The 13,417-nt window shown below is 46.0% G+C and overlaps 1 protein-coding gene across 1 annotated transcript in view; it reads right to left on the bottom strand.

Moving 5' to 3' along the window:
- Positions 1 to 10,698, bottom strand: part of ARFGEF2 (ARF guanine nucleotide exchange factor 2) — a 99,044-nt gene extending 88,346 nt beyond the window's left edge. Inside the window, exon 1 of the mRNA XM_082669799.1 lies at positions 10,455 to 10,698. Within this exon, the coding sequence (XP_082525925.1) occupies positions 10,455 to 10,575 (121 nt within the window). The 5' untranslated portion in view covers positions 10,576 to 10,698. The remainder of the gene's footprint in view (positions 1 to 10,454) is intronic.
- Between the last annotated feature and the right edge of the window lie 2,719 nt (positions 10,699 to 13,417).

Genomic DNA, 13,417 nt, shown 5'->3' with positions numbered 1-13,417 from the left:
GGCACCAGCTCACATTCTCTGCTCCACTCCCAAGCTAAGTACAACAATGACCACGACCAAGCTCAACAACGCCATCCCCGGTCAACCCTCCAAAGCCCCACGACATCCCGTGGAACCTTCACCTCCCCTCACACATCTGATCTGCACACCCCTCTCTACTATGCAAACCAACACTACCCTCAGTCCCTCCTCCACCCCAAGTCAGCCTGGCGTGGCTGGCCACACTCTGAATCTTGTCCCTGTTTGGAACTGTGCTACTTCTAGCTGCTGCCTGTTCTCCGCCCACAACCTCCTTTCCTTCCAGATGACCCACTAACTGCTCCCAGTAGGACCCTTCTTTGGCCTGTCAGACCTGACAAGGCCAAGAACTTGTCAGCTTTCCCCTCTTTTCATTTTCCAGGATGGGTCCCATTACAGGATTGTTATCTGAATGACAGCCAAACAATAGGCTTGACTCTCTCTGACTTTTAGTCTTAACTTCTGGCAAAATCCCAAACTTAGATTATATGACCCTCTCCCCTGACCTGTCTCCATCTAATGACTAGACCTCTGACTACAGGGCAAGTTGGTAGGTCTATAAAGGCCCTAATCACCAAGCACAATGGAACCCTAACTACTGCCAGTTAAGCTCACCACCTCCAACTCTCCACAAAGACTACCGCACATTTCTCTACTCTCTTCAAATACCCCTTCTCTCCCTCCTAGTCATCACCATTCATCTTTACTCACAACCGATGGAGCAGCCTATTTCATGCAGAAATTAGAAGCCAACACGAGGAGACTCCCTCAACTTCCTGTTGGCCAATCTACAAACTCACCTACTTCTGTACCCAGCCTGCACTCTCTCCTGCTAGAAAACAGTGTCAAGCCCCTCCAACTCCGCAGTCTCCCATCCCTACTGCCTCCTGAGGAACTACCTAGAATCTGATCACTTCTCATATGCTGGACCACCCCCATTACCCCAGACCAAGCCACCATCATCTCCCACCTAGACTAAGAGCCTCTTTCTTAACTGGTCTCACAGTTTCAGCTCTCACCCTTCCTCCCGGCCCACATCTTTGTCTACACAGCAGCCAGAGGGATTCCCTTAAAATGTAAATCAGATTACATCTGCTCAAAATAGATTAACCATAACCATCATAACGTAAATCTGATTAACATCTGCTCCTTTGCACAAAATGCCACTGGCTTCTCATCTCACAGAGTAAAAACTCACAATCTTGAACTTGGCCTCCAAGCCTCTAAAACATCTGGCCCCCTGCTATCCCTCTGATCTCACCTCCTACCACCCCACCCCCAGCTTACTTGTTGCCTGTCCTGTTCAGGGCCTTTGCACTTGCTCTTCCTGCCACCTGGAATGCCCTCCCTCCCCCAGATATCCACAAGACTCACTCTTCCCTTCCTTCAGATGGCTGTTCAAATGTCACCTCTTCAGAGAGGCCTTCCCTCTCCACCTAAAACTGCCCTCCTTGTGATTCTGGACCACCTTACCTGCTTTATTTTTTCACTTTACACCGATTTTTCCTAGTTTTTCATCACAGTATTTATCACCCTTGACATACTTTGTATCAGTTCACTTATTCTCCATCTTCCCCAGTAGACTATAAACTCTGTGATAACATAGACTTCCGTCTGTTTTGTTCACTGCTGAATCCCCATTATCTAGGAATTCCTAGACACAGAGCAGGCACTCAGTATTTGCTGAATGAATAAACTGTCCTTTCTCTTTCTTGCATTATTTAACCTCTCCTTTAACTGGCTCCCTTCCCAATGACATTTAAACAAGTTCAAGCCTCTTCTACCTTTAAACAAAGAAAAATATAAAACCAAAAACTCCCACGATCCACATCTCCATCCTCTCCTTCACACCCCAGGCAAAGCCCTGGAAAGAGCTGTGTCTGTTTCCTCACCTCCCATGCATGCCCCAACCCATTCCAGTCTGGTTTTCACCTTCACTGCATCAGCAAAACAGCTCAAGCTAAGGTCACCCATGACCCGCATGTCTCTAAATCTGATGGGCAATTTTCCAGTTGCCATCTGACCTGACCTCCTTGCAGCATTTGACCTGACCTCCCCCTCCTTGAAATTTTCTCGGAAATTTTCTCGACTTCCGGCTTCATAAGCACCCGTTTTCATCTGCCCTCTGCTTCTTGTCCCATCTCTTCTCCATTTCCTTGGTAGACTCAGCCTCCTCTGCCCAGCCAGGTAGGCCAGGGTTCCTCGGGCCCAGGCTCTCCTGCCTCTCCTTTTCTGTACACTCTCCCCCACAGGCCTTCGCAGCCTCAACTGCATCTTCAATTCCCACCTGGGCTCGGATGACCCCCAAATCTTGATTTCCGGTGCCGGCCTGCCTTATGAACACAAGGCTCGTACATCCATCCACTTCCTATTCCACCTGTCCAACTGGATGCTCAAAGGCAGGTGAAACTCAACACATCCAAGTCCCAACTCAGATCAAGCTCCTCCACCCACCTCTCCCTAGATGGTCTTCCCACTCCCATCTAAAAGAACCGCACCACTATCCATCCAGTTGCGTGAGTCAGAAACTTAAGAGTCAGCTTTACTGATCCACTTTCTCGTGTTCTTACCCAATCCATCACCAGGTTTTCTTAGTTTTACCTTCTAAACAAGTGGGGATACATTCACTTTACTCTGTTACTACTGTCACTACTTAAGTCCAGGCCACCAGCATCTCTCCCTTGGATGATGGTAACTGCCTTCTCACTGGTCCCTGGGCAGTCCCTCTGGTTTTCCTTGAAGATGTTCTGAACATAATGGCTAAAGTGATCTTTCCAAAATACAAACCTGTTTATCCCATCACCTTCTTCCCTGTTTAGAACTCTGCAGTGTTATCTCACTGCTTTTGGTCTAAAATCAAACTCCTCAACATAACCTCCAAGGTCTTGCATGGTAGGACCCTGGATTACCTCTCCCACCTTATCCCCAAAACCTCTCCCCCTTCATTTGCCATGCTGCAACCACACAGTGGCCTCTTTTAGTTTCTTTTAAAAAAATTATTATTAAAGCTTTTTAAAAATTTTGAGGTAACTACAGATTCACAGGCTGTTGTATCTTTTAGTTTCCTTAACCGTCATATTCCTCTCTGACACAGGGCCTTTGCATATGCTGTTCCCCCTCCTGCTGCCATAATGCCTCTCACCCTAACCTATTTAATTTTTATTTATCATTCAGCTCTCAAGACTTCCTCAGGGAAGCTTTCCTTCATCCCTTTGTCCACTCCCCTTGTGGGACCAGGTTCCTCTCCTTCATAGGAGTTGTCAGGTTATTAGTATGACTCAGAGGACATGATCATCTGAACAGTCCCCTTCTTCCCCATTAACTGCAAACATCATGAGAACAGGGTCTTTGTTTGTTTTGTTTTCCTTGCATCATGACACCTGGTATGACACCCAAATAAATATCTTCTGAATGAATGTCACCCTGGTTTAGTCAGAAGGACTATATAGAGAACAAGTATGCACTGACTACTCCTTAGGACAGAGGGAAAATTTAAGAATTCTAGGTCCTAGCACAAGAAGGCTGTTCTCCCCACAAGTCTATAAAACCTAATGAAATACCTAATAAAAAAGGTAAAAGACTCATTTACAACCAAGACGGTAAACCCAAAGAAGCTTCTTATAGGAAGACTCCAGGAATGAATTCGCAAACAGTTAAGGATTTTCTAAGATAACCTTGCTGGAAAGAAAGTCAAGTATTTTCCAGGCAGGCCCCCTCAGCCTGGTGAAAAAGAACTCAATACAGTTCTGAGCTATTTATATAGGAGACTCCATGTACTTGCTGATTAAGCACACGTTTTCACAAGTTTGCTCTTTTCCATAAAGAATGGTCTCACTGTTTTCCCCAGCACTGCTTACGGTTTCCCCTGAGATTTACAAGTACAGGACAGAGCTCTAAATTTTTCCAACCACTTGCCTCACCAGTGTCGAAATGTCAGAGACCAGCAAAGATGTCCATAAACCAACCAATAAGGGAGGCAGGAAGAACAAGTATTCAGTTCCTTCTCCTTTAAATATGGTAACACCAATGCCTCTGAATTTTAGTAGGTCATTTGTTAGGTGCCAGATACGGTGTCAGTTATTTATTGCGTTAGTTCATATAACCTTTACAACAATCCTGTGACACAGGCATTATCACCTTTCTCATCCCAGGAAACCAAGGCTCCGAGAAGCTAAATGATTAGTCCAGGATCACAAGACCAATCAATAAGCAAAGTTTCAAACACAGCTCCCAATGAATTTTCTGCCAATCCAACAAATAAATGCTTTTCAATAATCAAAATTCAATTTTTAGTGCTGCTTCTAGACAGAGAACCTCCTCCTGCAGAATCACTATAAAGCTTTTCAACAAAAAGTAATGTCAGGGTCCCAAGTCCTATTATTTCTCAAAATTTTTATAATCTACAGCACATATAAACAAGATGTCTAATCAAAACACCCGACTTTGCTAACATTAAAGGTTTTATTTTGTGTTTCAATTGAAACCCTTACTTTATGACAATTTAGGGATATTTTTGGTATTTTTCAAATTTTGCACTTACATTCCTCCTAATAATGAGAACAGTTATTTCAAACACATCAAAGTTAGAAGAACAACAACACCGTATGCAGGAAAAAGCCATTTACCATATATTATACGGACATGTGAATGCTTTTTGTATATTAACATGCAACTAAAATTTATGAATATACTCCCTTAATTGGCTTCATCCTAATGACATTTAAACAAGTTTGAGTCTTTTCTACCTTTAAAAAAAGAAAAAGAAAAAACCAAAGAACCGCCATGAGTCACATGTCCCTCCTCCCCTTCACAGCATAGCCAAACCTTGGGAAAGAGTTGCGTGCGCTCACGGTCTATTTCCTCACCTCCCACTCACACCTCAACCCACTCCAGACTGGTTTTCACCTTCAGCGTGCCACCAAAACAGCTCAAGCTAAGATCACCAATGACCCACATGTCTCTAAATCCCGTATATTAAACAGAGTAGCAAATCTAAAAGTGGATTTTATGATTTATATGTCAGCTACCCGTTGTAGTTGTTGCCCACCTGGATGTCCAGATGTAGGCAAGTTGCCCTCTGAGCTTTGGTTTCCCTTTGCCTGCTGCACCCAAAGACGGACATCAATCACACGTCACAACTCCAGAATGAATAGAAGAGTTTACTGCTGATGTAGAGAGAGGTCATAAATCAGCAAGATATAATACCTCAAATGAAACTCATGGGAAACCAGCTCTTTAACTTCATTTCTTTCTTCCTGTTAGTCCGTAAATTAAACCAAAGACATAAGCAGTAAAAAGCTGCAGAGAAAAAGCTGTGATCTTTTTGATTAGAGGCTTTCAAATACTACATCTCAAAATTCAACTACAAAAAATACGGTCTCTTTACTTATTGAATGCTCTACTTACTGAAACATCACCAAAATTCACTGCATAGAAACTTCACTGCCAATATAATGATTGTTTAAGACTCCAATGAGTATTTTATACAACATAAGAACTTTTGTATGGAGGAGCAATGGTAGTAATAGTTAAGATCTTGGGCTCTGGAGCCAGACCGCCAGTGTTCACAGCCTGGCTCCACTGCTTCTGGTTAAGTCACGTCAGCCAAGTTCTTAAGGCCTTCGACGAGGATAATAATAGTAAGAACTAAACTGCATGTGAAGCGTATGGCACGGTGCCTGAAACACAGAAGTGCTTAGTACATGGTTGATATCATATAGCTATTATATAACATGTGATTTAAAAAAGTCACTCACTCGGGCTTCCCTGGTGGTGCAGTGGTTAAGAATCCACCTGCTAATGCAGGGGACACAGGTTCGAGTCCTGGTCCGGGAAGATCCCACGTGCCGCGGAGCAACTATGCCCGTGGGCCACAACTACTGAGCCTACGCTCTAGAGCCCACGAGCCACAACTACTGAAACCTGTACGCCTGGAGCCCGTGCTCCGCAACAAGAGAAGCCGCTGCAACGCAAAGCCCATGCACCACAAGGAAGAGTAGCCCCTGCTCGCCACAACTAGAGAAAGCCCGCACACAGGAACGAAGACCCAATGCAGCCAAAGATAAATAAATAAAATAAATAAATTTATAAAAAAAAAAAGTCACTCACTCAACTGGGTGATAATGATGCGTCAGAGTTAGGTTCGTCACTATATAATCGCCCCACTCTGGTGAGGGATGTTGGTAATGCGGAGACCATGCACGAGGGTGGGCAGGGAGGGGAATATGGGAAGTCTCTGCACCTCCCAGGCAATTTTGCTGTGAACCTAAAACTGCTCTAAAAATTAAAGTCACTCAATTTCATATGAAAAACATAGGTATGTTTAATGACAACTGGCAATTACAGAGCACTCAGCCCCTACTTGGCACTTTGTGGGTATTAAATTATTAAATAAGATACCGAATCTCCTACCATATATGAAGACTACTGTGAAAACAATTCAGTTAAAGTTTTCGAGATTTCCAGATTTTTCCACACCATTCGAAACCACTCAGCTTATTTTCTCAAGTCTCTAAACTTGATAGAGTTTAAGGACAGAAATATAATTTAAAGAGACCATGTGAGAGAATGGCTCTTAAATAAAACCGCTGTGAAAGGGAGGTTTAAAAATGTAATTATGTACCCCAACTGGAGGGCTGAAAGGTTCAAGACTATTAATATATATAAAAACTTCATTAAGAAAGTAAAGAGCAACAATGTCCTTGGGGTGATGAATACTTTCACAGGCTCTTTTGATTTCTCAATAAAGGCTGGAAGGCCATGATCCTCTAATCGGGCAGACACTACCTATGCATCTGGCATTTAGTGAAGATGAATCCCGGAGATTACTCCAAACCTATTCCATCCTGATCATCACTGTTTTTACAAGGAACAACCCTTGTCTTCATTGAGCTTAGCAAGTTAACACTCTAATAAACACAGCCTTTCAGTTGTGTAATTACATTCCTATTTATTGCATCTACAAACCAAATAGAGCAATAAGTCATTCTTGAACGAGGAACCAACCTAAGTTAACATCAAGCCAGGGTGCTTAGAGTGTCTTGTGGTTTCTCACAGCTTAAAATAATAAATAACAGAGCAAGCCTTTACAGAGCACCTACTACATGTCAAGTTTTTTGCACACGCCAACTATCTTTTTTTAAAAATAAATTTATTTGTTTTATTTATTTATTCATTGCTGCGCAAGCTTTCTGTAGTTGCAGCGAGCAGGGGCTACTCTTTATTGCGGTGAGCGGGCTTCTCATTGCGGTGGCTTCTCTTGTTGCGGAGCACAGGCTCTAGGCGCACGGGCTTCAGTAGCTGTGGCTCACGGGCTTAGTTGCTCTGCGGCATGTGGCATCTTCCCAGACCAGGGCTCGAACCCGTGTCCCCTGCATTGGCAGGCAGATTCTTAGCCACCACGTCACCAGGGAAGCCCCCTAACTTTATCTTTATAATAACCCCATCAGGAAGCTATAAGATCTGTCCAAGGTCACAAAGATAGCAAGTAGAAGGCAAGGGATCTGAACCCGGGCAGTCCTGAGTTCACAGAACACACTCCAAATCCCTACACTACACAGCCCCTGCATCCGTGATCCCCGCCCTCTAATATGCTACAACTGGTGGAAGGTCACAGAAGCTGTTTCCTGGAAGTGCTCCTATCGTTCAAACACTTCAACTTCGAGCAGTCACTTACAGCTCCTCTTATCAAAGTGAGTAATAATCTATACACGGCAATCTCTAAAATACTCGCCACATTGCAATGCTTCGTACACAGGCTTGTTTCAGCTACTTTTACTGGACACAAAACTGGGCCTTGAGATGCAGAGTGAAATATCACCAGATACTTTGCTACATGCTTTCTTCTGCAGTCATTTTTATTTAACAGCAATGACACACAAGTACTGTCTTAAAAAAAAAAAAAAGATGGCCAGTCTAACTCTTTACATAGGTTCCCTTGTAATAATTACTCAATTTGATGATGATGAGCCACCATGACAGTTTGCTATTCAATTAACCTGTGGTCACATTACTTCCTTTATAGGCTATTTCTTTTTTTTCTTAAATAACATCATATGGAATATTTTATTTAACTCGTCTATATTGTTTGACATGAAAAATATTTTTAACGGAGAATTTATATTTTCAGTATAGGCTATTTCTTACAATTCACTACCAAAACACTGAATGTGCATTCCACAACTTGGGTTGGAAAAATCTGAATTTCTCAACAAGGCATGATCCAAAAATATATAAAAAGCTCTCAATGTTAAGGCCCTCTATGATCCATGTGACGATTTTATACGTAGGTTCCAACAAAGTGATATACAATTTGCTGAAAATCTGATGTTAAGTGTTCTGAAGGGGGAATGAAAACTTCTCTGCCAAATAACTATTTTGAAACTTCTGCAACAATTCACTTAAAGTAACACTGAGAGGATAGAATACAGGCAGATTTCCAAGCAGAGTTGTAAGTACCAGGCTTTTGCCTAACTACTGCTTTGTAGTGCTTATCCTGCATTCCTGATAAAACAATATCCAACAGTTAGCCTTGGTTTCCTGAATAAAAAAGCTTTACAAATCTAAATCTCAGTAAATTCCTCTAATTGATCCTGAATTTCACAGGACTAGTATGTTTCCAGATTTTCTCAGCAACAACAACCTTTGTATCAATAGTTCTTGATCCTTGAGGGAGTCTCAGACCCTTCTGAGAAGCTGATGAGAGGCACTGCCTTCTTCCCAGAGAAATAAATGCAAAGTTCACAAACCCATTCCTAGGCCCCAAGAGAAGACTCCCAGAGTACCCTGAACCAAATGAAAGGAGAAAGGTGATGGTAACCTCAAACTCTGTGACAGAAAAGCAAACTTTCCATTTACGTGGTCACTTGTTAGGGAAAACAGGTCTTTTTACAGATTCCAAACCAAAGGCATTGGGATGATGAATTAACTTGATGCCAACTCTGGTCAAATGTATTGATCCTCACGGCCTAGAACTCTCTTCTCCTGAAATTCCACATGGTGAATACTTCCTCCCTTTCAGTACTCGGCTCAAATGTCACCTCCTCAAAAAGGATTACTTTCTTGACCACCCTACGGAAAGCAGTCCTCAGGCCCTTTTTATCACATCTACTTTTACAAAAAATTTTACAGAAGTAAGGTAATTATGAAAAAATTACTTTTAGGGCTCCCCTGGTGGCGCAGTGGTTAAGAATCCACCTGCCAATGAAGGGGACACGGGTTCGAGCCCTGGTCTGGGAAGATCCCACATGCCGCAGAGCAACTAAGCCCGTGTGTCACAACTACTGAGCCTGCGCTCTAGAGCCCGCCAGCCACAACTACTGACCCCGCATGCCACAACTACTGAAGCCTGCAAGCCTAGAGCCCGTGCTCCACAACGAGAAGTCACCACAATGAAAAGCCTGCGCACCGCAACGAAGAGTAGCCCCCGCTCGCTGCAATTAGAGAAAGCCCGTGCGCAGAAAGGAAAACCCAACACAGCCAAAAATAAATAAACAAAATAAATAATTTTTTTAAAACTGCTTTTACTAAAGTATTTATTAGCATTCAAAAAAATGTCTCATTCATTTTAAAATTTACTTATCCTGCCTCCCCTATTAGAGTAGCTCTGTAAGGGCAAATACCTTGTCTGTCTCATTCCCCATTGTATCCTCAGTGCCTGCCACCCAGTGGGCATTTGATAAATATTTGTTGAGTGACAAACTAAAAGATAGGATGTTGATGATGGAATCAACTACCAAGGTTTTAACTAAAGATGAATCAGACTTCTCCCCTCTTTCAATCATCTGTGGGTCCATTCAGTCAGCATCTACTGCGTGTTAGGCCCTGTTGCAGATGCAGGGGATCCAGCGGTGAATAAAACAAACAAGTGTCTCTGCCCTCACAGACCCTCTATTTGAGTGGACCGCAAGGAAAGAGCAGATCTCTTTAACAATACAATATCTGAAGGTGCAGGATAACCCTCTACGTTCCCTCCTGGAGGGAGTTATGGGCGATCCCCAAATGAAAGGAAAACATACACCAGTTGGGCACTTCCAAAGCAGGCCTCAGGAGTTTCCCTAAACCAGTTGGGCAGCTCTGCTCACATGGGGTAACTCCAACCAGCAGAACCCAGGTAAAGAAAAAACTCAGAGCAAGGGCTGCTGCTTCTGAAGGTGACGAGAGAAGGAACCAGGAAATAGGACGGCAAGGGGCCGTGGCAAGAGCCCTGGGCTGGGAGGCTGGAGAGCCAGCCCTGGCTGTCACCAACTTGCTAGGTGACCTTGGGCCAGTCCCAAGCTGGCAGGGCATCAGTTTCTCCCGGGGTATAATAAGGAGGGCGGGAGGGTGGGACTCGGGGTCGTGGGGAAGTGGCGCCCAGGAGGCCGGGCTGAGGCCCCGTGGGGTAACAGCAGGCGTGGGGAGGCCGGCGCGGGGCCGGGCCGGGGCGGCTCACCCACCGAGCGCCACCTGGCAGGCCCTGCGCAGCTGGGAGTGCTGGGGCCGCTTCACCTCCTTGTCGGCTAGGATCTTCTCCAGGGCCCGGGACACGAACATGCTCTTGGTCTGGCTCTCCTGCATGGCCCCGGCCCAGCGGGGGCTAAAAGCCCCGCGGGCGAATGGCGCTAGCAGGCGGGCGAGCGAAGCTGAGGGCCCGGCGTCCACGCCGGCACCAGCCGCGTCCGTCCGCGCCGCCCAGTCAGGAAGCGACGCCGCGGCCCCACGGCGCCGCCATGTTGGAGCGCGTCACGTGACCACGTGATTGGAGGGGGCGCTACGGCGTCCGTCGACTCCGTGACCCTGGGGGGCGTGGCCTAGGCTTGGGGCGGGGCGGGGCCAGGTGGACGAGGAGGGGAGGGGCGAGGGTGGAGGAAGGAAGGGGCAAAGTTGGGAGGTGAGTAGAAGTGGGTGGATGCTGGAGGGCATGTGAAGGACGGAAGAAAGGTGGTGGCAGGCAGGAGGGGTGGTGATGGGGGTGTGAGGAGAGAAGGTGAGGAGAAAGACCATGAGGAACGTGAGAGTGGGGATGACAGGGTCAGAGAAGAGATGAAGAAGGAGAGATAGAGGTGGAGGAGATCGGAGGAGAGGAAGAAAGGAAAGGGAACAAGAGGACTGGAAAAAAAGAGAGAGTGAGAGATGCTAAAGGAGTAAGAGGAGGAAAGAGAGGAGGTGAAGGAGAGAGAGAAGATGGAAAGAAAGTTGGTGAGTGAGAGAGAGGTGATTAGGGAGTCAGGGGAGGTGAGGAGAAAAGAGAGGAAGCTAGAGGATTGGAGGGGAGGCGGGCGTGAGAGGAGGGGAGGCGGGAAGGTAAGAGGAGAAGTGAGGGGAAAGGGAGGGGGAGATAGGGAGAGAGCAGGGAGGAAGAGGAGAGTTGGGGAGCAGAGCAGAGGAGAGGGGGAACAAAGAGGAGGAGAGGGAGGGAAAGAAAGGGAAAGGGGGGAATTAGGAGGAGAGGGAGGCAGAATGGAAAAAGAAATGGTGCGGGAGGGAGGTGAAGGGGGAGGAGGCGAGAAAGGCAAGGAAACAGGCTGGGAGAGGGAGAGAGCAAAGGAGGGGGGCGTGGAGGGTGGAGGGAAAGGGCGGGGGAGAGAGGGATGGTAAGGAGGTGTATTCATGCACACTCTCCAGAAATGGGATTTCACCACCCCTGTGGCAAGACACACACCTTCCACACAACCCTCCTGTCCCTGGAGTAGACCCGACTCCTGGCATCCAGTCCAGTGAACTTCTGTGTGTCCAGTGCCACATCTGTGCGTGGTGCTGCCAGAAAGGACCATCCTGAGTGCACCCCCTCTGGAGTGTATCCATCTATTTTCATAAACCCGTGGTTCCTCCCAGTGCAGTGTGTGAGGTGGGGACACCTGGGGGCATCAGACAGGGGGAAGAAACAGAGATGGCCAGTGTCACACAGCCTGCCAATGAGGGTAAGGAGACAGATTCTGGCCCACTCTGTGCTGTCCACTGGAGCCCTTCCTTTCACACTGCCCACCTCCCCCAAGGGAGCCATGGTGCTGCTGGGCGTGCAAGGGCAGTGTCTTTTTGGAATCTCTGGAAACTTCTGACACAGACATGCTCAGATGCTCAGGTCTCAGCTCAAACATCTCAGGGAGGCCCTCCCTGATCACTGGGTTTAAAGTAGCCCCTCTCTCCCTACAGCACTTTCTGACCTTTTTCACTTGTTGACTTGTTTGTCATCTGACTAGGGTTTAGGCCACAGAGAAGCAGGCTGCATCCCCAGGGCCTCTTCTGGAGCTAGGTAGAAGGTTTCATGGCCATAAATTCCATTGCTGTCTGGAGACTCCTGCTAAGAAGTGAAGTCTGCATAGGATGGATAAACAGCAAGGTCCTACCATATAGTACAAGGAACTATATTCAATAACCTGTGATAAACCAAAATGGAAAGAATATGAAAAAGAATATATATATATATATATAACTGAATCATTTTGCTGTACAGCAGAAATTAACACAACATTGTAAATCAACTGTACTTCAATGAATAAATGTTATCTCAAAAGAAAAAAGAAAGAAAGAAGTGAAGTCTGTTTCTCTACCCTCTTGTGACTTGCCTTGACCAATAAATGTGGTGGAAGTGAGGCTGTGCTCTTCCAGAACCCAGGCATCATGAGGTCTTCAGAGGTGCAGGAGCATCTGGAAGAAAGAGCCCATGGAGAGAGAGGCCCGTTATCCCAGCACGCCTGGCTGAGCCCAGCCCCCAGCTGACCCACCAGCTGAATTCAACAGCTTGAGAAACCCTGGTGAGACCAGTAGAGGAACTGCCCAGCTAACCCACAGATTCGTGGAAAACAACAAATGATTGTTATTTTAAGCCACTACATTTGGGGGTAGCTTGTTACACAGCAATACATACATCACTGAGACACTCCTCAGTCCTCACGTGTTGAATGAATTAGTGAGTGAATGAACGAACGTGTGAAACGCAGAAGAAAGCAGTGCAGTCCACTGACTAACAGGTGTTTTGAGCCATCCCCCCATGACAAGGTCAAGCCATGTCATTCTCCTGCTGAAAACCCTACAGTGACTCCCCATCACTCTCCATTGTCCTTGGAATTGAGTCTAAGTATCTCACTGTGGCCGACTTCTCTGGCTTCATCTCTCTCCCCCTTTCCTCCTCGTCAGGACTCTCAGGCCATTCTGGATTCCTTTTTGTTCCCATCAAGGGCTTGACATATGCACCTCTGTTATGCTCAATCATTGCTTCTCCTTGAGGGCAGTACCACCCCCAGGGACATTTTTAAAATTTTGTGGAGGAAGTATTTTTATTGTCATGACGGGGGGAGCAGGAATGCTTGTCTACATCCTGCAGAGAGCTGGACATTCCCAGATAGCAAAGAATTACACATGTCCCACTTGGTTGGACTAGACATTCCTGGAGGTGAAAAACCTATTGATAATGATCTCA

Source organism: Grampus griseus, assembly GCF_964374135.1.
Source record: "Grampus griseus genome assembly, chromosome: 14".
NCBI lineage: Eukaryota > Metazoa > Chordata > Mammalia > Artiodactyla > Delphinidae > Grampus > Grampus griseus.
This window is presented reverse-complemented; position numbering and strand designations above follow the sequence as displayed.